Here is a 26,207-nt window from a genome sequence, read left to right as displayed (position 1 = left end):
AATTAACGGCAGTAATAGACAGAAGTAAATCATCAAAATTCACTCATAGAAGTCGTCGTTCATCACGACTACGTTAAAAGCTTAATATCGGGGTCAAAATCTTAATTAGGCACACCCACACAGATGCGTGTTCAAGCATTAATTAGCATATAATTAACAGACAAATATTAATGCAGTTAGCTTATTTAGTTTCATAACGATCGGGTGCTTTTATGCTTTTATGGCTTGTTCATGTTGATTGAGTCGCTGTTATATTACAGAAGGCGTAAGGGAAATGTGAACACAGCTCAGATTTCTGGCATGAGAATCAGAAAATAATTTTACTTTATTAAGCATTTGCCATCTTTTTAAGCAATTCAATATAACATGACACGCGCCTTTTTTTGCCCTAGCTATTCGCTGGGTTATTCCAGCTACGCCCCGACACGTAGGTGAGCTCATGGGCTCAACCTGAGAGAATTTGCTAACATTAGCCCTAGCAAAAGCAGTGCTCTGCAGAACGTAACACCGGATCGGAATCGCGACCCACTGAGAAGATCCGGCGAGAAACTCAGTGGGCTGTGTCTATGGGTTAGTTCGGTTGTCGAATTCCTCGTCGCGATCGACGAGTTCGACGAGAACGGTGACCGGTGAACACGCGCCGTGTCAACGCCCTTTCACATGTTTGAGGGTAGATTGCTCACTGAACGTTTCAGTGTACTATTATGCCGAAAAGTCCACGGCCAACCCGGCGATTATCGTTTCTGGAGAATGTTTGCATTGCTACAGTCAAGTCGCTGCCTAAAAGTTATGTTTATTACAGAGTGTCAATAATAAAATATTGTATTGTATTTAAATAAATAAATTAGATAATGAACACAATTTAGACTTCAGCGGGAATTTACTTAAATTATTTTTTCTGTCTCCAGCGTAACCTAATGAGTAGGTGATCTCTCGGGGTTCTAACCTTAGGGCGTTGCAAATACTAGCCCTAGCAAGAGCAATGCTTCGCAGAATCTACCACGGGGTCGGAAATGCGACCCACTGAGAAGATCCGGCGAGAAACTCAGTGGGCAAAATTATTTGTTTATTTTATTTCGGTTGTTCAACGAACAATGTTTTATCCAATTTGGAAGGTAGGCTAATCTGTACAACATTGCAATGATACTTCGATTTCATATCTCAGGTTTCATCAGAGCGGTCCCGTTGAGTGACCCCCGCTCTGATCACCAGATACGCCATGTCTCTACAATGTAGGTTCTATTTTGAAAAAAATGTACATTTAATAAATAAATAAATATTTATTGCTTACATGGGTGGACGAGCTCACAGCCCACCTGGTGTTAAGTGGTTACCGAAGCTAATAGATATCTATAACGTAAATGCCGTCACCCACTTTGAGACATGAGTTTTAAGGTTTCAGTATAGTTAAAACGGCTGCTCCACCCTTCAAACCGAAACGCATTACTGCTCACGGCAGAAATACACGGGTTAGTGGTACCTACCCGTGCGGACTCACAAGAGGTACTACCATCAGTAAAATTTATAAAATAAAACTGATCTGTCTTAAAGAATTCTATCTTTTTTGGTGTTTTAGGTGTAATTAATTTATTTATTAGATAATATAATTTAGTTGTTTGAATAGTGAAATTTCAAACACCGACGCTGAGGCTAGCTACTTAGAAGCTAGTTTACAATAACGATCCGCCCCGGCCGGGCCCCGTATAGGCTTAGTTCAGGATGTTGTGTTGAAAGTATTGTGCGTACACCACAGTAACTATATTTACATTATTTTAATATGTTTTGCTAACGTTTGTATGTGGAGATTTCATACTGAACTTCATGCTACTATCTTCAAAAATTTCATGAATGTCTATATGAATCTTCACCCCTTAATTCAACTTTTTAGGAGTCAAATTTCCGCTATTTCTGTGTATTTATTTCTAACCAATTTTTTTGTTTGTTACTCTCAATAGGTATGAAGAGTTTCCATACATCGTCCATCCCTTACTTTATCAATCGGGATTGAAATTTCGAGAACTCCATCCTTAATGGAAGCTTACGACATTAAATGCAACTAATTGCCAAAATTTCAACTCTCCAACGACTTAGGCTGTGCGTTGCTAAATCATTCAGTCAGGAAAAATAATTAATAAATAATTCATAAAAAATATACATTAATTTTGATCCACGGTTTTAAACGCATTGAATTTTGATCTTCGAGTGCAGCTAGTCACAGATTGCATCAGATTAAATATCAGAGGACCTTCGCCTTTGTAAATTGCACAAAATTAAGTTTTGCAATTGATCCGATCGTTTCTGGGTTGTTTTCGATCGCACAAGATCTCCTAGTTGATGTTAGTGTTGATATTGTACAGCCCTATTTAGTAGTTCTGGCGCGCAGCTCTATGCCTACGCACAGCCCTTCCCCGTGGTTACAAGAGAAATGGCATGACCTTGTTTCGTGACCTACTGTCGACGCGACGTCGCAGCCGAGCACCGATGCACACACGCAAACATCGTAGTCATTAAAACTCACACACCCGAATCAAATGAATGCGCAATGTAAAAAGAAATTTGTGTTTGTGTGAGTGCGATTTGAATCTCATTGATTTCGTTGTGGTGGTAAGGAATACTGGAAGCCCGCACTGTCCTGAAAATTTTGCCGCGAAGGAATCATAGCTTCCAGCTTATAGAGTGGAGAGACTTTATTCAATAAAATTAAGATTTCGACCACAAGTGCCTTGTCTCAAAATGAACGGCGGTGTTTGTCTTACTTGTCTATGGCTTCGGTATTAATTTAACACATTGAGCTCATTCATTCATCTTTAAAAAACAACACTAAATATTTCCGAGTGTTAATAGTAATGAATGTAAGTAGGTGCGCGTTACGATAAACAGTTGCTGTAACTCAGCTACAGTAAGCAAACAACTTAAACCAAACCAGCGACCATGTCGTTGTCAATGTTAATAATTACCAACTAAAAACCCTCGGAAAAATAGGTCATTTTAAGTTATTTTAAAGCCCTTGTTAGGGAACCGACTAAAAGTCCTTTTTCCAAATCCACGCCATCTATCGGCTTTGTGAAGAATTATAACACGCCTCCTAGCGGGCGAAGAAAAACAACTGAGTCGACGCTTCGCACCGCGCCCGCAACTGTAAAAGAAACTATTTAACTCTAAAATACTGTTTCGCAAACTTTGCTATTCAACTTCTGCGTTATATCCGGACTTCAGACCGCAGCTACCACCATGGGACAGTGGTTCCGGAAGTGGCGCATCGACATCAACCCCACGAAAAGCACAGCGGTGCTCTTCAAAAGGGGTCGCCCTCCGAACACCACGCACCAGCCGATCGTCATCGCATCCGTCTATCTCCCCCCTGACAAACCCCTCCTGAGCAGTGACCTCGAGACACTGCTCGGTATGGGGGACGCGGTCATCCTGGCAGGCGATTTAAATTGCCACCACACTAGGTGGAACTGCCATCGCACGAATGTGAACGGTAGGCGTCTCGACGCGTTCATAGACGACCTCACATTCGAAATATTCAACCCCCCGACCCCCACGTGCTATCCGTACAACGCCGCGCGTCGTCCGAGCACAATAGATCTGGCACTGCTGAGGAACGTAACTCTGCGCTTACGCTCCATCGAGGCAATGTCAGAACTCGACTCAGACCACCGACCTGTAGTCATGCAGCTCGGTCGCCCACTCAACCGCGAACCAGATACGAGGACCATGGTGGATTGGAAGAAGCTGGGCACGTGCTTAGCTGACACCGCTCCACCAATCCTCCCTTGCGGCCCGGATTCAACTCCATCCCCCGAGGATACCGTCGAATCCATAAACATCTTCACTGATCACGTCTCGACGGCGATCATAAGATCCTCGAAACAAGTCGATGTGGAGGACTGCTTCCACCGCATCAGACTTTCCCCCGATCTTAGGGACCTCGTTAGAATCAGAAACGCGGCAATCCGGGCCTACGATCGATATCCCACGGATTCAAACCGGACTCGGATGCGTCGCTTACAGCGGGAGGTCAAATCCCGCTTAAGCGACGCCCGAAACGAAAACTGGGATAGTTATTTAGAAGAACTCGCGCCCACTCACCAAGCATACTGGCGACTAGCTAGGACCCTCAAGTCCGAAACTATCGTCACTATGCCGCCTCTCGTACGCCCCTCAGGCCAACCACCGGCTTACGATGACGATGACAAGGCAGAGTTGCTGGCCGATGCACTGCAAGAACAGTGCACCACCAGCACTCAACACGCGGACCCCGAACACACCGAGTTCGTCGACAGGGAGGTCGAGCGCAGAGCTTCCCTGCCGCCCTCGGACGCGCTACCCCCCATTACCACTTCCGAGGTTAAGGAGGCGATCGATAGCCTACAACCACGGAAAGCTCCCGGCTCCGACGGCATCCGCAACCGCGCGCTAAAACTGTTACCAGCCCAACTGATAACGATGTTGGCCACGATATTAAATGCTGCTATGACGAACTGCATCTTTCCCGCGGCGTGGAAAGAAGCGGACGTTATCGGCATACACAAGCCGGGCAAACCGAATAACGAAACCGCGAGTTACCGCCCCATCAGTCTCCTCCCGGCGATAGGCAAATTATACGAACGGCTCCTTCGTAAACGCCTCTGGGATTTCGTATCCGCGAATAAAATTCTTATAGACGAGCAGTTTGGATTCCGCGCCAGACACTCGTGCGTCCATCAAGTGCACAGCCTCACGGAGCACATCTTACTAGGGCTGAACAGGCGGAAACCCATTCCGACAGGAGCCCTCTTCTTCGATATAGCGAAGGCGTTCGACAAAGTCTGGCACAACGGTTTGATATTCAAACTGTATAACATGGGAGTGCCAGACAGACTCGTGCTCATCATACGAGACTACTTGTCGAACCGTTCGTTCCGATATCGAGTTGAGGGAACGCGTTCCCGGCCCCGTCGCGTCACAGCCGGAGTCCCGCAAGGCTCCGCCCTCTCCCCGTTACTATTCAGTTTGTATATCAACGATATACCCCGGTCTCCGGAGACCCATCTGGCGCTCTTCGCCGATGACACCGCCATCTACTACTCGTGTAGGAAGAAGGCGTTGCTTCATCGACGACTTCAGACCGCAGCTACCACCATGGGACAGTGGTTCCGGAAGTGGCGCATCGACATTAACCCCACGAAAAGCACAGCGGTGCTCTTCAAAAGGGGTCGCCCTCCGAACACCACGCTGAGCATCCCCCTCCCGACTAGGCGCGTCAACACCCCCGCCCCCGCCGTTCGCCCAATCATGATGTTCGACCAGCCCATACCGTGGGCCCCGAAGGTCAAATATTTAGGCGTCACCCTCGACAGTAGGATGACATTCCGCCCCCACATTAAGACGGTACGCGACCGTGCCGCCTTCATTCTAGGACGTCTCTACCCGATGATATGTAGGCGAAGTAAAATGTCCCTTAGAAATAAGGTGACACTCTACAAAACTTGCATACGCCCCGTCATGACCTATGCAAGTGTAGTGTTCGCTCACGCGGCCCGCATACACCTAAAAACATTTCAAATTATTCAATCCCGTTTTTGCAGGATAGCCGTCGGAGCCCCGTGGTTCGTCAGGAACGTCGACCTCCATGACGACCTGGACTTAGAGTCCATCAGTAAGTATCTTCAGTCGGCGTCCATGCGCCACTTCGATAAAGCGGCACGACACGAGAACCCTCTCATCGTGGCCGCCGGTAACTACATTCCCGATCCTGCGGACAGAATGGAAAGCAGTCGACGTCGCCCAAAACACGTCATCTCGGATCCACCCGATCCACTAACGGTGCTTTTAGGTAACTCAAGCACCGGTCACCGTTCTCGTCGAACCCGTCGCTTGCGACGAAGGGCTCGACGAGTAAATTAACTCTCAGACACAGCCCACTGAGTTTCTCGCCGGATCTTCTCAGTGGGTCGCGTTTCCGATCCGGTGGTAGATTCTGCGAAGCACGACTCTTGCTAGGGTTCGTGTTAGCAACATCGTCAGGTTTGAGCCCCGTGAGCTCACCTACTAAAGTTAGGGTTACGCTGATATAGCCTCTCAAGGCTCTCAGCTTAGGTAGGAAAAAAAAAAAAAAAAAAAAAAACACCACGCTGAGCATCCCCCTCCCGACTAGGCGCGTCAACACCTCCGCCCCCGCCATTCGCCCAATCACGATGTTCGACCAGCCCATACCGTGGGCCCCGAAGGTCAAATATTTAGGCGTCACCCTCGACAGTAGGATGACATTCCGCCCGCACATCAAGACGGTACGCGACCGTGCCGCCTTTATACTAGGACGTCTCTACCCGATGATATGTAGGCGAAGTAAAATGTCCCTTAGAAATAAGGTGACACTGTACAAAACTTGCATACGCCCCGTCATGACCTACGCAAGTGTAGTGTTCGCTCACGCGGCCCGCATTCACTTAAAATCCTTCCAAATTATTCAATCCCGTTTTTGCAGGATAGCCGTCGGAGCCCCGTGGTTCGTCAGGAACGTCGACCTCCATGACGACCTGGACTTAGAGTCCATCAGTAAGTATCTACAGTCGGCGTCGATGCGCCACTTCGATAAAGCGGCACGACATGAGAACCCTCTCATCGTGGCCGCCGGTAACTACATTCCCGATCCTGCGGACAGAATGGAAAGCAGTCGACGTCGCCCAAAACACGTCATCTCGGATCCTCCCGATCCACTAACGGTGCTTCTAGGTACTTCAAGCACCGGTCACCGTTCTCGTCGAACCCGTCGCTTGCGACGAAGGGCTCGACGAGTAAATTAACTCTCAGACACAGCCCACTGAGTTTCTCGCCGGTTCTTCTCAGTGGGTCGCGTTTCCGATCCGGTGGTAGATTCTGCGAAGCACGGCTCTTGCTAGGGTTCGTGTTAGCAACGTCATCAGGTTTGAGCCCCGTGAGCTCACCTACTAAAGTTAGGGTTACGCTGACATAGCCCCTAGGGCTATCAGCTTAGGTAGGATAAAAAAAAAAAAGTTATATCCGTGTGTCTTAAACTCCAGCAATCCAGAACAGTGCCCCGGGGACAGAAGGCCACAAACAATATCAGGATAACAAGCATTTTGTGAGTACCTTTCCCCTTTTTAGTCGGTTTAGTTTTCTGGGAGTCAAATTTAATTGAACAAACCTTGTTTATACAACAGCCCTCGATATCAAACATGCAGGCCCACCTGTTAGTAAATAGTCAGCGGCGCTGGTGGAGATGTGCAGTCAAGAGGCTGTATGCCACTGCCGATCTATGTCAAACTTCATTTCAAGACGAACATGCTATAATGCTACAAAATATTACGGAGGGCGATTCAAGCTAAAGCCGATAATTGAGGCAAAATTATCTTTGAAAAGAGACTGTGGACAAACGCAGGGAGGAATCCCGACTGCTGCGGCGGGTGGTGCGATGATAAAATTAAAATGATAAGAGTGGCATCTCTAACAATAGCTCATATGTAATTAGTTCCGATTGGGAGTCACATGCCTAGGTGCACAAGTTATATTTACTAATAACTAGTTTATCAGGACCTCAGATTGAGACATATGAACTTGCCTACACGCTGTTGAAGCTAGCGTAACTCCTCGAGGCTACCAGGACTAGATAGGCAAAAAAAAATCAAGATAGAAGCAGATGGTCTCATCTTGTTATCTCGTGACAAGGTGACAAGATGAGGCGACTTAAGGCGGAATGAGTCCGTAACTCAAGCTCGTTTGTTAATTTAGACGCTAAAAGCTCTGCTGCAAAACACTTTGAGACGTCAGCTTAGTGCCCGTTTTTTCTAGGGGATGACGGGACGAAGGGTGCGAGGCCATGTGCAGGTGATGTGTAGCCCAACTGATTTTTATAAATTTGTGACATTTATTTATAAGTGTACATTTAAATTAGTCTGTTGTATTCCTCCTTTGCTTATGTTGTTTCTTGCTTGCTGATTCTTTTTTTTGTTTCTATGTTTTTTTTCTAGTGTTTTAATTTGTTTATATTGGTGAGGACCTTTAATTGGTTTTTTATTATACTATGTTAGTTGGCTGTTGGTTCTCTTTGTAGTAAAATAAATAAATAAACGGACTAGCAATACAAAAACACAACCGTTGCTCTCTTGCCATGCCATTGACAGTATAAATACGTTGCTACAGTCAGCGCGAACTAAAAGCCACATCCGGTTCCGAAAACGTCACAACAATGAGTGCAGTGCCCCTAATTACGAAATCAGCTGTTTGTTCGCGAGTTCGTCCACGTTCAGACTTCACTACGCGAGTCAGGTGCTACGTGCGATATCTAGAATCTAGACTCGGACGCGCGCGCACGTGCCTCGCCCATGTGTGTGTACGAAACATACCTGAGAATGCTAAGAATGTGTGAAGTTTATTTTTCACTATATTCATCATAATAATAGTAAAAATATATACTGGTGGTAGGACCTCTTGTGAGTCCGCACGGGTAGATAGCACCGCCCTGCCTATTTCTGCCGTGAAGCAGTAACGCGTTTCGGTTTGAAGGGTGGGGCAGCCGTTGTAACTATACTGAGACCTTAGAACTTATATCTCAAGGTGTGTGGCGCATTTACGTTATAGATGTCTATGGGCTCCAGTAACCACTTAACACCAGGTGGACTGTGAGGTCGTCCACACATCTAAGAAACAAAAAAAAATTGGAAAATCTTGAATTTTTGGCAGTACATGCCTTTTATGTTGTAACGATTTTTTTAAATTTCATCCCTACTGAGGTAAAGTCAGGGATGAGCGTTTGTAAAGACGCCCGTCATTTTCTAAGTAAGAATCACGAAGTTTCATATACCGGCTTCTGGTTAGAAATTATTTCGGGGTTTGGCAAAATTTTGCCTTGTGAGTGAATTAGGGGTTGAATGTTCCTGTCGTCAATTTGAAACGAAGAAGCAACCATTTCAGGAATAATTAATATAAATATGTGTAACTTCTGTTGTGTGCTTTCAGAACGCTATCCCGACGGACTCGTGCCAAGCCGGAGGAGCCACTAGTTTCTTTTTTTTTGCCTTAAAAGTTCTCTGGTCTGATACATACGTCTAAACTGGTGAAATGGCATTTTATTGCATTTGTCTTAACATCACGCAAGAACTACCGAGAAGGGACCGCCTTGACCGCCTTGACGCCGAAAACCGTTGGTTTTGCGCCCGGTGGGGGCAGGGAGACAAGCGCTCCGCCCGAAAGGATCCCCTCTCCCACAGACTGCTTCAGATGTGCTGTGCATCATGCTAGATCGAAGCGCGGGCTGTTTTAGATTAGGTTAAATTATCTAGTAATTTCCACTTTATTAAAGTACTTTAACTGCAAAAAATGGCAGCTAGGCAGCAGCTTGGCTCTGCCTTTGGCATTACTGAAGTCGACGGGCGACGGTCACAACTCACCATCCGTGGTAATGGTCGTTTGCCTACAAGGTCAATAAAAAATGGTTATATTATTGCACCACTTTCAGCTCAAACTTCAACACAGCCACTTCATTTAATCAATGACGTTAGCGCGCAATGTAATGAATGCAACGGAAAATATGTTGACCCGTGAAGCACAAGGAAACTGACTACGAAAGAAGCTACACTATTCGTTGCATACTCACAAATATTATTACTAAACTGCAAACATTTGTTTATGGTTTTGTACTTAAAATTCTGGTTGGAAAGGTGGGACATGGATTTCAATAACCACTTAACACCACAAGGACCGTTAGCCTACCAACCTATCTATGCAATAAATAAAAAGCTTACTTGGTTTATTACCGTTTTACAACCTTCGTTTAAACATAAACTTCGTTGTAATGAAAGTAGCGTCACTCGAACGATATAATTTATAGATTTCTTTATTTTCATTGTATAGTACCTACACAACATAATATATGTAAGGAAAGTGTATAAAAGTAAGCACTGTAGGTACAAATGTCAGTCATCTGTGCCTCTAATTTAGTTTTAAAGGTTCGAAGCTGTCGTGGCCTAAAGGATAAGTCGCCCGGTGCATGCGATGTGCCTTGACTGAGCCGATTCAGATGTTCAGTTCAAATACCATATATTTTTTTTGTATTACATACTTTTTTATGAATGAAGGATTAGGTGGTCCGAATATATTTCCAGTTTCACTAGAAGCGCTTCACTTTCCACCCACCAAGGGCGATCACGGACCTACTCAGGTGGGGTGAGATTAACCTCATCATTTATTTGTATTTTGTATTGTATTTGATTTGTGTTGTAAGCGGTAGCAACCTTTGCCGATGATGCAGCCTTCCTCAGTTGTAGCTGTGATCCTAATGAAGTGACCAGACTGTTGCAAACCCAGCTCGATGTCACTAGCACTTAGCTGACCAAGTGGCGCATAAAAGCAAGCGCCCCCAATTCTCACATCACATTTACCCTAAGATGTGATACTTGTCCTCCAGTCAAACTCAGCCACGATACATTGACGCAATCAACCTGTGTTAAGTACCTTGGATTTCACTTGGACCGAAGGATGACATGGAAAGACCACATCAAAACGAAGCGTAACGAAATTAACATTAGATTTGAAAACCTACTCTGGCTTCTCGGTAGACAGGCTGCCTTATCCCTATCCAACAAGCTAAGAGTGTATTGCTCAATAATAAAACTCATCTGGACGTATGGAATCCAACTGTGGTCGACAGCCAGTATAAATCAAAATCATGTGCCTCCAGAGAGCTCAAAACAGTGTCCTGAGGGTATATTATTTATTTATTGCATTAAGTAGGCTAAACATGAAATCAAAGTCTCTTCTGGCTTAGAGCTCTGTCTAAGTCGCCGTTCTGATTAAATCGGCTGCAACTTGCGTTTTAGTTTGAAGCGTAGAATTTCTGAATTTTTTATGTTCAACAATTAATGTTCAAGTTTTAGCGTGCTTTTGCTGTGTCACTATTACTAGGCTGTTGGTAAAACTGTATATTGGACTTATTAATAAAGTAGTGATTCCTAATAACAGCTAGATTGCATTATTATTATTAAAAACTAGAATTTCCATACAATATTATACAAATTTAAAGTATCTTATTTCTGTGGAAAATCAGATAACCGTATTTTAAAGTAATGGAGGCTTCTATCTTCTCAGTCTATGTGTTGGCATGCCAAAGTCCAATTCTAAAAACATTTGCCTAGTACCAGGCCAGCATAAAACACAAGAGGTAAAATGCAAATGAAACGCACGTAGAGGCGCGGGGAGGAGCGAGGCGGGGCGGGGCGGGGTAGGAAAGTAAAAGTCATGGCGTCTAACTGTACCCGCATTCACTCTCGCCCTGCAAAGTCTGACACAGTTATTGGCGAAACGCTGTCCGCTCGTATGTGGCACGCCGGTTGTAACGCGCATCACGAAACAAGTGCAGCTCGACGGAATACGGCTTTTGATTATCAACGAACCTTGATCTTACGTATTCAGGACCGTCAAATGAGGTTTATGGTTATCGGGAGGTTTAGCTGCCTGTTTTTGACTGAGTGAGAAATACACAAACAAGACGAGTATGAACTCGGCACGAATTAGGCCCAGAATAACAAAAATCTTTAACATTTTGTATATTTATTGCTTAGATGGGTGGACGAGCTCACAGGCTACCTGGTGTTAAGTGGTTACTGGAGCCCATAGACATCTACCACGCAAATGCGCCACCCACCCTAAGATATAAGATCTAAGGTCTCAAGTATAGTTACAACGGCTGCTCCACCCTTCAAATCGAAATGAATTACTGCTTCAAGGCAGAAATAGGAAGGGTAATGGTACCTACCCTCGCGGACTCAGAAGAGGTCCTACCACATTTGTTAATTGCTAACATTTACTAAGGCTGGCGTGTTGAAGTGGCTGAACAGCATTGGATTCGCATGATGAAGAGTGGCCTCTGATGCTTTTGAACATCAGCATTACCAGAAGCATAGCTAACGAGGCCAGCATATAAATTTAAAGTATTATAGTTTATAGAAAACTCCAAGACTTTTACTTTTAAACTTTATTACCATTTTATCCTTTTCTTTTTTTGTAATTTTTATTTATTTACATATATTTAAAGACACAAAGGATATAGTGGCACACATCTTGGGACGTGAGGTCGAAGTGCGGGCAAGTTTCAATTCATTACATTACGGCTATTCCACCCTTCCATCTGGAACGCATTAACGCAGCAGAAATAGGCAGGATGGCGGTACCTACCCATACGAACTCACAACACGAGTCACCCAATACTATCACTTTTTTTTCCTACCTATGCTGATAGCCTTGAGAAGCTATATCAGCGTTACCCTAACGTGTAGGTGAGGTCGGGGCCCAAACCAGGAGGTGTTGCTATCACTGGCCCTAGCTAGAGCAGTGCTTCACAGAATCTACCACCGGATCGGAAACGCGACCCACTGAGAAGATCCAGCGAGAAACTCAGTGGGTTGTGTCTATGGGTGCCATCACTGTACTCTGGTTTAATACTCAGAGAGCATTGCTGCCCTTTTCGCCGGGAATTCCTTAACGTCTATGTACCACAATCTCTGAAAGACATGGGGCGGTGCAATTTTTGACGGATACCACACACCTACAGAGATTTACTTGCTATATAGGTTAGTGCATAAAACTTTTTTGATAAACTTTAAGCCACGTTATTTTTCTCCACTTAGGTACATTTGATATTTTCTCTGGGCTTTATTACTCATTTAAAACAAAAGAGAAATAGGCAAAAATTCATGTTAAAATAAATTTATCTCACAATTGTTCGACGCATTAAAAAGTGTATAGGTTTATTGAAACTTGAAACAAAAGTATTTTTGACAATAGACACAGCAGGCAAATTAAAAGTAAGATTGGAGACGTTAGACGTAAATAATTAATAGGTACGTCTTTTTTGTGGTATTGGGGATGGCAGAGAAACGTTGGCTTGGAACCATAGAACGGTCAAACTACATGAATAATGATGAAGAAAGTCGAAATATGAACATGGAAATATATACATTCTACATACAATATGCTTCAACATTAAATAAAAAACGAGATATTTTTTTTAATTATTTATTTCCAAACCCGCTGCCCAAAATAACGAGTTCCTAAATCTACACTCACGATAAATTCTCGCCATATTTCCCGTAAGAGGCACATCTCACCAAAACACTCACCTACATGGCAAATAAAAACGGTACAAGAAACAGTTTTTACATTACTACAACGCTGCCCACAAAATCCACGATGGTATTAATGTCCTTATTTCTGTTGCAATTTGTACATGCATTACGGTTATTCCAACCTACCTGAGTTTATATTTTGAAAGATAAATAACGGTTAATAATTGTACAAGCCTGGTGTGTATAATCTGAAATCTTCTACTACATATTTAGTGCAGACCTACAGCTTGTGTTTCGGTATATTGAATCGTGAACAAAGGGTATCATTCTTCTTCTACTGTGACGGTAGCCATCACGGAATAAACGCACAAAATAAATATAGTCATGATTATAGTTGTTACCATCACTACATAGTATAAAACAAAGTCGCTTTCTCTGTCCCTATATCAGTCTGTCCATATGTATGCTTAAATCTTTAAAACTACGCAACGGATTTTGATGCGGTTTTTTTTAATAGATAGAGTGATTGAAGAGGAAGGTTTATACGTATAATAACATCCATTAAATAGTGGAGAAATTAATAATAAATTACAGTTTCCGAAGCGAAGCGAGGACGGGTCGCTAGTAGTAGATAAGGTGCAGACTTGAAGTTTTATTTTATATTAATGAATTCTAACCGTATTTATTAAGGTTTACGATTTTATAAGCATCAAACTGTTTGTGAGCACAAAACGCATTCTCACGCAACAAATCGCATGTTTACGGATGTCTTCGCAAAGTGGGTCAGTGGCACACTTTCTCGTATCGCCGTCCCGCTCGAACTACTCCAATTACTTGCTCCGTCTCGCTCTAACACGGCACTGCTTTACAAACGGAAGTGTTGATGTCATGGTCAAGGTTGTAGATAGATTTTGACAATTTTTCAAGTTGACTTAAATAATTTAGAGCAACTCTACCGATAGCGGATACTTACATGACCTAATTCATTCGTTAACATTTATAATATACGGATATATGTTCGATTTAATTTACTCACAATGCGTGCTCACAAATGCTTACAGCTCAAAACTTCGTATGTTTTAAACGGCACGAGCTACAGTTGTACTGAGACTCCACATCCATATCTGTCATGTTTATTCTGAAGTAATAGCAAGTGCATTACTGAGCTCTAGTTTAAAAAGATATTCTTTACAAAAACAAAAGAAGACATACATACATACGTACGTACATACGTACATACATACGTACGACATACATACGTACGGAGGCCATCTCTATTCGTTTTTTTATTAATAAGCATCCACAGCACTACCATCACACGTGTAGGGTACTATGTGGAATCACGGAGAAATAAAAAAAATGTTTGATCAATTGTTTCCTTTTATCAAAATTCGATCGAAATTAAGAAGTTTCATTTTTTCGCTGTCGGTACAAAAGTTCATGGCAATGGCTTAATTAAAAAAACGTTAATCTAAATGCAACTCCGACTCGGTCATGCCGGAGAACGCTCACGATATTCAAATCTGTGTAATTAATCATGTTAACCTAGAATTTGTGTCTGTGAGGTCGTACGTTGGTCTAAAACAGAACGTAAAGCGATTTAATATGATAATTTTTGTATTGATTTCACAAAATTAAAAAAAGTTCAATTGGACTACTCGGAAATATCAGCTCAAATCCTATGTGGTATTAAATGATTTTTAGACGCGTTAATAGGGACTATAACGGTATTTAACTGCGCAAACTCACAATGCACCATCTTAGTAATATTGCTAAAACAAACGTCGGTATAGTAGATCTTTCGTAGCGTACATAGGCAGACTAACGCTAAATTCTACGATCTATATAAACGTCAAAATTCGAATCAATAGTTGCAGCTTAAATCTTATTGTCGATTTAAAAGCGAAAGGTTTTCAAACGAGAACGCATTATTTCATTATGCCTATTAGAATAACTATGTAATGATCTACATGGGGTAGCTTAGCACTATAACCCTTCTTCAAACGATATTAGACAAGAACTAACTCGTAGTCTGTAATCAGGCTGGATCCCTAATATAGCTGATGACCATGGGCAACAGTAGTGACTATTTTGTATCACTAAACTTTATGAATTCAGTTTCACCGTGATGGCTGATTTATAGAAGTATTGACGAATTAAAACACAAAATGCTATTTAAAAAATCCTGTGCACGACATCTAGTATATTTGAATTGAAACTTATAATGTTTTTGAGATTAAAAGATGAATCACAATCAAGTGACACATCGGAAAAAGCTCATCATTTCTCAATACATACATATGCAAATTTTGAAAGGTCAACCAAAAAATCCGGCATTTGTAAAGGTAGAAATGGGATAAAAACTTATATTATTTCGTTTGAAACTTTCTTTGCGGTCTTAGAACTTTCGCTGCATTTCATTATGTTAATTCTTTATTTTTGTAAATTAATTAACCATAAATCATGGTATTGGTCCAGCGACACGAAAGCATCAGTCAATTAAGAGATCGCAGATTCAAGACTTCGTAGGACAAGACGACAGCACGCCTTGTGTTAATTTGAAATAATTACATATAGTGTGACGTAGTACAAGACGACAGCACGCCTTGTGTTAATCTGAAATAATTACATATAGTGTGAAGTTTGTTCATACGTGATTTTGGTTGGCAGAGAGTTAATATTGCAACGAAAGAACTTTACGCAGTTCAGACAATTTTTTTCAGTTTTTTCGTTTGGTAGGCAGCGGCTTGGCTCTGCCCCTGGCATTGCTGACGTCCATGAGCGACGGTAACCACTCACCATCAGGTGGGCCGTATGCTCGTCTGCCTATACGGCAATAAAAAAAAAACAAAATGTGTGCAATTCACACGTGGTAGAAGTGAAACCTTCCAAAATTAAAATACTATTATCCTAAACGTCTTAAGTATATGTAAAATTTTGTGATTAGTAAATAATTGTAAGGTAGCGCCCTCTGTGAATTGATATTTTAATTTCACGTATAATCCTAAATTAAAATTCACTACAAGAGCTTTCATACACACGTTAGTATTAAAAAATCTCACAGATGGCGCTGTATTAAATAGTATGTATATTTCTGTCTCATTCTTTGCTGGCTTCATCCTACACATTTTTATATTTGTGTCTCTTACCTGTCGTTTTTGCCGTTGCATCCGGTTTGAAATCACAACGATTCTAAAGAAGTTTTCACTTCAAAAGACAGTTTGTGGTCGAAAATTAAAGAAAATATTTAATAAATTAAAACGCTAGCTCTCGCAGCTTGGGTAGCAAGGTAGTAAGGTCAAGACACAAGTTCAAGTATACGGCGTCGCGTCGGTTCTTGACTTGCATTTCACTTGATCTTCGCACGAACTTTGCAAAGGTTGCCGTGGCCTCCTTATTGAGCGCTTACGTTGTCAGACGAACAGACGGCATACGCGGTACCATCGCTTATATGAATTCGCACATCATTTTTATTGTGATGTTGCGTTTTGTGAGCCCGTATGGTTTACAGCATACCGCCCAGCCTCATACCATCATACTGTCGAGCTCCCGTCTCAAGGTACATACGTAGTGGTCTTCTCGTAGAAATATCTCTGGACTTTATATAGGGCTCGTAAATTTCTAAAAAGCCACTACCATACCCATGGGTCGGGGTTTAATTTGAGACGCTCACTCAAAATTGTCAATCCCGAAAAAGGTTTCTAAGGAGTATCCTCAAAAAAAAATTTGATTAATTATGTCTTATATGGTTTGTGTTTCCTAAATCGTACACCTGTTTCCTATATGGCAAGTAACCAATTCCCATAAACAGTACTTGCTACAAACTGAACGGTTATTAATTTCTATTATATTTGCCATTATAAGCATACAAGCATACGGCCACTGCCGCTCATGAATGCCAGCAATCCCAAGGACACAGCCAAATAGCTATCTTGAAAGAAACCAATAAAATAATCAATACACGAAAAAAAAAATTTTTTTGCCCGTTTACTTAATTATGAAAGTCATTTAAATACTTGGCATTAATAGGAAAAAGGGCCCAGTGTTAGCAAATTCTCTGATTGAGCCCATAAGCTCTCACATACAGACCGAGAATATTTGGAGTATCCCCTTAGGCAACCAACGATTAAGTAGGGGAAAAAGTTAGATAGGTGGACGAACTCGCGCCTCGTCTAAGCGCCTCATCTAAGTACCGGAGATAGTCTCAATTCAATCTTGTAACAGCTGACCCCATCATTCATAGCCGGGATGGTGTACGTCTGCGGGTTTATGTTACGCTGTGTAGTTGCACAATTGTAGAAACTTAGCGATTTGATGGCACACTCCGATAAAGTTAAGTACTATAGTAGTAGTATAGTAGCTATTAACCATAACATAGTCACACATACTGGATCTAAATAAATGTGTGTGCATTTATTGTCGCTCGCTGCCATCGTAAGGCGGATGTAGTGTTTTTGAAAAAAAAAACGATTTGGATTGACAGTTTAACAACATTATATCACTGCGACCACTCATCGTCAGTTGGGCTGAATGCTCATCTACCTTCGCTGACATTGTATCAATAAACCACAAGCCCGTAGTTAGCAGCGTGTCTATAACGACGCGGTGAAATCTTCGGCTCTCTATGTAAGTGGGTTGTGGAAAGAATCTCTCCGCGACTGTACGGTCGGCAACGACCTCTGTTATTGTAACTAATTAAATAACGTAGGTTTTTTTAGGGAGTTGCGTTTGAGTAAAAGTATCTAATCTTATGTCACAACACTGTTTGTCTGTGTCCAAACAATTATATAAAGCGCCGTTACAAACTCTTGTTAATTACCATTATTGCAAAATTGACTAGAATGTTTAATTGATTATTAAGAAACAATTATGGCGGCTCTAAGACTGAATACAAAATTTCGAGCTTGAGAGTACTATTGTTCGATACAAGGAGCATATCATTACAATGTATCAGTTTATCTATACCTTATGACGTGAACTCAGTCATCGCGACATTGACGCTGGGGTCATTCTCGATTTTCAGGTGGTTAATGAAGAAAGCATTGTTTTATACATATAAGTGTCGATAATTCTGTAACATCTTCTTTTCTTTTCTTCTCATATTCTTTACATGGGTAGTTACCATCATCCTGCCTATCTCATGCATAGAGTAATCATGTGCTTTAAGGATGGGATAATCGTTACATTATATTGAGATTTCAACCTCATAAACGTTACCCACCAAAATCGATAAGCAGTATCGTTTGAAATATCTAAAAGTGCACATTAGTAATACGTAATAACATTTTGAGTACAATTTTTTTTTTCGAATAAATTAGAATATTATTTTGCTGTCTGTACTGTGCGCCTGTGTGTTGTTGTTACGCGACATTATTCGTGTGTTCGTGTCGCGTTTGCACGGATGTGTTTTAATGCGAAGGTATTTATTTGTTTCACAGGGCTGTATTTAAATTGTATTATATTGTTTCGTATATATGTTGGTCTCTTCGAAAACGACATAAAAGTAAAGATTAATGCCATCCACCAATCAGGGCTCGTCTTATCTTCAACATATCTAAACTCACCTGGATATAGCCGCTAGTTTCATCTAGTATCTATTATTAAGTTTTTATTGTCAAAGACTATCATACTTCTATAATCACAGATTTCGCCAAAACTACACTATAGACAAATATTAATAAAGATAAACAATATTAATCTATTCTCAATTTGACCACAGACTTTTTTATTTATGGCGACAGTTTTAAAACCACAGACTTAAACAATGACAAAAGTTTGACAGTAAATAAAGGCTATATATATATGGGTGTGTGTCAAACACATGGTAGTGTGTGTAATGCTTTTTTTATTGATTTAATGTATTATTAATGCATAATTAAAAAAAAATATTAGCATTCTGCACTCCTCCATATATTATATAAGTTTGGGAAATTTCATACTCTTCCGTCTGCGCAATTTGCGTAAAAAGGGGTACAAAGTTTTTGCTTCATGTATTAATATATAGATTCTACATAGGAAAGAGCGCATCCCTAAAATGTATAGTTTACATTTACGAGTAATTCTGTCTTGTTGACGTTACTAGAGTTTTCATATCCGACTTTCTTCCGTACGTGGCCGCGTCATACGAATGTGTGAACTTGTGCGAGGTCTCGCCTTTGTTTGTGACCTCCATCGAGCGACGCTTAGAAAACGCATGTTTGTTTTTACTTACGTGCAAATATCATCAGTAATGTGAAATTTTATTGTTATTTCATTGATTACGCACACACCTTGTGTGAACAAATGATTAAAACGGTTTGATCTTCGCCATTTATGTATTTTATCCAATGCGGTTTGAATAGTTTTGTATTCGTGGACACCGAGAAGCAATTATTGTTTTAAATATGTCTACATATACATAGTTACCAAGCAACAATACCATTTACGGCATAAATTCAAGATACGAAGCCCTTTGAGTGGACACAAGTCACACACATGGAGTTGCTGTTTTGAAAATAACCGCCTCTGTAAGCTACGTGCTGAGCAGAATACATAATATCATGAATACTGAGAGCATCCCTCTCGCCACTTTAAGTCTTGATTACCGAATTGTCAGTTTTCTTAACTCTGCCTCATGCTCAACTCAGAATTCGTTGAGAACTCGACTGTCCTTTGAAATCATCACAGTTGACATCACTACCGCAAAAAGATTTATTTTATGTGTTTATATTCATTTATTCTTCCGACATTCTTTTAAAAATCCTTTTGAAATGTTATTAGTATCTTCTTTACACATAAAAAATCCAAGTCAAAACTTTTCACTTATTCGTCCAACAAGGTTCATCTGACGTAAAACAAAAAACAAAATAAATTTTAACAAAAAGAATCTCAATTTATTTTACATAAATTTACAAAACTAAATGTAAAAAATTAAAATTATACAATAATAACTTCTCAAAAATATATAACATACATATTACGCAAATTCTCAGTATCGCGTCCTGTGTACTTATACTGAACTAATGGAAGGCTATACAATAATAATAATCCTATAATAATAATTAATAATATCAATAAATACTTACGTACTAACACGCTTATAACGTAAAAGGTACTTTTATTAAGAACTATACACATGTGTCGTGGGAAACGCAGCGTGTGAAACACTAATATATTTTTTTCAAGAAAGAAAAATTTGTAGATTTAACAACATGTATTTGTATAATAGTCATTTATTTTCGGAGCCAATCCGTTTTTTAAGAGTTACTTTTCAAGATTATTTTAATTGAAGTCTTCAGAGTACTCGGATGATAAACGATTCTCTCTAGTTCATTTTCAAGAACGACGCAATTGACAACTAGGCCAGAAATATAATAATTTTCAAGATTTTTGTGCACCGGAGAAAGTATTAAAACAATGCAAACATACTTTCCAAGGTACACATTATGAGAAAAAAAGTTAGATTTATTTTCTAATTCGTTGAAGCGTTTCACAGTCGCGCGTTTAGCCCACGGTGTGCCGCTGCGGTTACAGCGGTGTTTCAAGCGCAGCGTTTTTTCATACTACCTGTTCTGGACTTTATAATAACGAGAATTTATATTGCGATTTTGTTCTTCATCATTGTGTCAAGAAATATTTACTCTATTTATATTGTCATGGTTTTGTATTGACACAGAGGAAATGAATTAAAATAGAGTGATAATGATATGACAAATGTGCTTACGAAATAAATTGTTAATTAATTATTTAGTTATAGTTAGAGCAATGAAATAAGATAGGCACTCTATGATATTGTAGTAGTGACAGTGTGATGATTGTTAATGTATATTGCAGATTTGTGATGAATTAGTAATGTTTTGAATAATTCTACTGATGTATTTACATTTTAATGGGAATGTGATTAATGTATGTTTGGTTTAACTAAGGTTACAAGACCACTAAAATTAAATGTTACGAGATGGTGTTCGAATAAGATTGTGATGTAATGTGAGCTTGTGTTGAGTTGCGATTTTAATCTTCTGTAACGTTAGTTCTCCATCTAACAGTTTTCGTTTGACACGTGATTTTAATTGTCTACATATTCAATTTTGATTCACACATGCGAGCGACACATAAATCAGGAAAATGTACAATGTGAATACTGTGATTTCCGACAGTTATTTTGTACGAACGAAACAAATGTCTGTCTGTCTATGCAACAAGTAATTAACTTGAAGATAGTCCTTAACCTATCTAGACTTGGACGTTCGCAATAGCGAATTCGATTAATTAGTTAATTCGTTACGCAACCGGGCCTTATTGTGGCCGTGTTTTACTGTTTTTATATTCCGTTCGCTTCCCGGACGCAGTTCCGCCGAATCGCGTGCACGACTCTATGAGTATGTATGTGTAGCGCATTAGTACTAAAAATAATTGTTATTTTCTGTTCACTTTTACGTAGATCAGTAAACGATATCAGTGTGAGTTTTTTAACTTCTCGATCGCATAAAAGTTAAATCAAATTTGTATGAAGTTGGAAAGGCGCCCCTAGTGGCAAACGAAGGGAAGCTATACGAAGTAAAACATCTCGCACTGAGCACTAAGGATCCACTAAAGTCGGTTCCAGTACATCCACAACGTACACTTATTAACTTTTTTTTTTGCTTAGATGGGTGGAAGAGCTCACAGCCCACCTGGTGTTAAGTGGTTACTGGAGCCCATAGACATCCAGAACGTAAATGCGCCACCCACCTTGAGATATAAGTTCTAAGGTCTCCGGTTTTTTTTATTGCCCTTGTAGGTAGACTAGCATACGGCCCACCTGATGGTGAGTGGTTACCGTCGCCCATGGACTTCAGCAATGCCAGGGGCAGAGCCAAGCCGCTGTCTACCGCAAACGTATAGTTACAACGGCAGCCCCACCCTTCAAACGGAAACGCATTACTGCTTCACGGTAGAAATAGGCAGGGTGGTGGTACCTACCCGTGCGGACTCACGAGAGGTCCTACCACCAGTAAAAAGGAAGTAGCTGGAAGATACAATATCTTTCTTCAAGACATAAATAGTTCTTTTGCTAACCTAGCTACGCCGCACTTAACAAAACATGCACTAGACGAGCATAGACTTGAGGAACCGATTGTCTGATTTCAGTAAACTAGCAATTATAATTAGATTCTGTGCTGTTAGATTTAAACTACATATAATCAATTAGAATCTTTCGGTATTTTAAATTCGTCACATAAAAATAATTTCTCCGTCTAATGATACTTATTACCGTGACAAAGGAAAAGAAATGGAATTTCCCGTTTCCATAAAATTAATTTAGAATAAAGTCGTAATAGTGAATTTATATTTTAATTAATTTAATAAAACATAAAAAGGCTTTATTGTGTCGGCTACATTATTCTTAAATCGGAACAAAAAGTTATTGAATTCTAAAAAATACAATAAAACTATAATATTTATAGTAGTCTTCTTTTGAAGTACGTTTTTAAATAAAAGAGGAACTACAATTGAGTATTAAATGAGAAAAAAAAACAGATCAATAAGTACATCGGCTGTCGTACACAGAAAAAAATATCTTAATTTCCTCACACATAAAGTTTATCTTTTCTCTATTACAAGTTCAACATACGACCTTTTAATGTTTCAGACGATTTGAGTTCTACAAAACCAAGAGTATTTTAGAAAATAAGTCATTTAATGCTCCAATTAAACAAAAGTATATAGAATATACACTGGCTTATATGAACGAATAATAACAATTGTAAATAGATCATGATAAAACATACTACACTAGTTGTGTCCCGCGGCTCAACCTGTCCAATCCGACATCGAGTGGCCCTGTAAAACTAGAAAACCTGTGCGATAGAGGAGAAACGTTAACCCAAAAAACATTCAAAAACTCTACGCGGATTGGTTCTCTGTGAGATGATAGCACGCTCAAACATGTCAACCTAACCTCATTCAGATGAAGATTTGTCAATTTGTTTCTCTTAAAAATATCAATCATAGACCAGAGCAGACCATTTTGAATCAGCCGTCGCCATTTAATGCTGCTAAACATGAGCTTTCGTGAGCGATCCCAGGTCTCATTTTGAATACAGTAACGTATCAAGTCTCTTCGACTTTTCATAAGACAAGTTATTTTGATATCACTCGGGTATTAGCACCATTGCATTATTTTTATTGAGATTCCATTAATTTAAGCCTAAGGATGTATTCTGTTGTTTATTTTTATATTACATTTTGCTAGTTACACATGTGTCATATTATTTGATTCTCAAAGAAAACTTGGGAATTATTTATACCAATTCACATTAGACTCGGCTCTGTATAAAGTGTTTAAAAATACCGATTCTTTTACCGTGAGTGATACAGCTATTTCAATAAGTCAAAATCCAATGTGACGTAAAATTATTACAACAAGTACTGACTAAACGTAGCCAGGAATGATTGGTCACAAATAATGCAAATAAATGTATTTTTAACTGATCAAACTAGATACGTTCAGATAGTTGTTTGAAGAGAACAGTATGATAAAAGTAACTAAGGCATTTTGTTTATCAGATCTGTGTCTACGTCTCAGCTATGGACAAAGGGTATATTAGATTTCATTTAATTTTATAAAAATAATTTGTATACCAACGGGATATTTGCACATGACACAATAGGAATTCCTAGCTTGGTCCGTCTTTAGTTTTATTTATTTATAACTTAAATGCACTCATACCTCCATATTGTATCGGATTGGATATGCAAAAATGGATGAAAATACGAAATGATTACTAAATAACTAAATGAATGAAAAATGAAAATAAACATGTTTTAGAAATATAGTTTTAGCCTCGTTCGCTTTGTCATATTTTATTTATATTAATTAAGTACCTAATAATATAATACATATATTTTTATTTATTAATCAATAATCTGACTATAAGTAGGTAATCGGAGTAATTCATATAGAAGAATTATAAGTAGCATATATTTTTAATCGCATAATTCCGAATGTATAGCGATCGTCGTTCTAGCCCGAACGTCCTAAATAACTAAATATATAAACGTAATAATATCATTATCATTAACGAGGACTAAACAACTCAATAAAATGGAATGAACGAAAATAGTAGATTAAAAAAAACTAATTATGAACAAATAATCTACAAATAAAATTCTGGAGAGTCTTAAAACTAGTTAACATTGCACTTGACCTTAAAACTAATGTATAATACGTGGATAACCCTTAAACTATGTATACGGAATGTAGTCATTACGCAGGGCCACACACACACACACGCACGCACACATTAAATGCTTTTTGAGCCGACACAAGCGACGGAGCGCGTCAGTCTCTCCCGATCCTCTTGTGTATCTGCTGATGTTTGATCAAGTGCGCTTTCTGTCTGAACGCTTTAGCGCATACATCGCATCTGAACGGCTTCTCCCCCGTGTGGGTGCGGAGATGCACCTTAATATTCGATTTGTTCAGGAAGCCTCGATTGCAGATGCCGCAACGATGGACGGGCTTCTCTTTACCTAACAAACCGCTCAGCTCGGCGGCGGTCGCGGAGGGGAAAGCCAACGATGTGCCGTGTATGTTATTGCCGTTGTTGCCCTGCTTTGCTTTCGCGCGACTTCTTTTTTTACTTGACGTTGAGGATGTCGTTGTGTGCGCGTGAGGGTATCCGATGATGCGATCCGGACTGCACAGGCCGTCCGATTTCAGACCTAGTGCATAGTGCGATGCGTATCGACCGTTCAAGAGCCCGCTGACCCCGTCCGTCGTGGACACGGCATTCCCGGGAGGCGACGATGTCGATATTACGTCCATGCCGTAGCTGGTCGAACTGGGCGCCTCTTGTTTCACCGGAGGTCCGTTCTGCAGCCTATTATGTAGTAGAGGCATGTAGCCGTGAGTTAGCAGCGTCTGAAGCGTCGAGCCTGCGTTCAAATTCTTTTGCAGGAAATCACTTTTGAAGTCTTGGTTTTTGCATGGAAAATCTATGTTCGTATTGTGACTGTGCGGCGCAGCCGGGGGTGAACTCGGTAGACCGAATTCGGAGAGATCGTGTGGGACTATCTTGTCGCCGTGCTGGCTGCAGGCGCCCGATATCAGGGCGTCGATGTCCATCCAGCTATCTCGAGAGTCATTCCGGTCGGGATCCTCGGGCTGATTAGGGACAGTCGTGTCCGCTATCGCCGACCCGATGATGGCCGCAATGTCTTCTATCGAGCTAATATCGTACATGTCTTGTTTGTGATTGTCTTCGAAAAGCTTAGCAGGAGGGGAGCAGGACGCCGCACAGGAATCAGGCGCACCGGGTCCCGATGATTCCGAAAAAGGTTTCGTGTCCTGCGGCTCCAAGAAAGGCTTGACGTCCTCCAAATCGGGAGGCTCTGCGTCGGCTGCGCACGTCGACGAAGAAACTACGTCGTGGTCAGTCCCGTAGCCGCTCTGAGTGGGGTAATTATTGTTCTCCTCCGGAAGGCGTTGAGCGATGGCGTGGAAATGATGGCCAGAGATGCCGTTGATGGAGAGATGGCCAGTGTAGCCGGTGAAGGGGGGCAGAGGTTTGAGCTCGGCTAAAGGTGGAGGAGCTAGTAAGGAGTCTATGAGGTCGTGGCAGGCGGGTGGCGGCGAGGATGCCTCCAGCTTGGGGTCGAGCCAGCAGCCGCTGAGCAGCAGGTCGTCGGAGGCACCGGCCCCCGCCACCCCCGCGCACTTCATGCCGCGCCTCACCGACACGCCGGAGCCGACTGACAGCCCACCACTGCCATACTTGGACGCCGCCACTCTGTTGCACTACCTGAAACAAATGCATTCTTCATTTATAATAAATTCTTTATCAAAGACGGGCGGACAGGCTCACGGCCCACCTTATAGTAATTGGTCATCGCTCGTGGACATCAGCAAGGTTTTTTTTATTGCTTATATGGATGGACGAGCTCACAGCCCACCTGGTGTTAAGTGGTTACTGAAGCCCATAGACATCTACAATGTAAATGCACCACCCACCGTGAGATATAAGTTCTAAGATCTCAGTATAGTTACAACGGCTACCCTACCCTTCAGACCGAAACGCATTATTGCTTCACGGCAGAAATAGGCAGGGCGGTGGCACCTACCCGCGCGGACTCACAAGAGGTAAACAAACTTTAGTAGCAAACAAAACGTTAGAGTAA

General features: G+C 41.0%; 1 protein-coding gene across 3 annotated transcripts in view; it reads right to left on the bottom strand.

The window, feature by feature from the left end:
* Positions 1 to 22,012: 22,012 nt before the first annotated feature.
* Positions 22,013 to 26,207, bottom strand: part of ich (zinc finger protein ichor) — a 43,905-nt gene continuing 39,710 nt past the window's right edge. For all 3 annotated transcript variants that reach the window (XM_028187216.2, XM_089733079.1, XM_089733080.1), the window contains exon 3: positions 22,013 to 25,831. In XM_028187216.2, the coding sequence (XP_028043017.1) occupies positions 24,370 to 25,752 (1,383 nt within the window). In that variant the 5' untranslated portion in view covers positions 25,753 to 25,831 and the 3' untranslated portion in view covers positions 22,013 to 24,369. The remainder of the gene's footprint in view (positions 25,832 to 26,207) is intronic.

The sequence above is a fragment of the Bombyx mandarina genome, chromosome 15 (assembly GCF_030267445.1).
Source record: "Bombyx mandarina strain Sakado chromosome 15, ASM3026744v2".
NCBI classification, from domain to species: Eukaryota; Metazoa; Arthropoda; class Insecta; order Lepidoptera; family Bombycidae; genus Bombyx; species Bombyx mandarina.
Note: the sequence above shows the minus strand (reverse complement) of the source record. Positions and strands in the feature narration are given on the sequence as shown.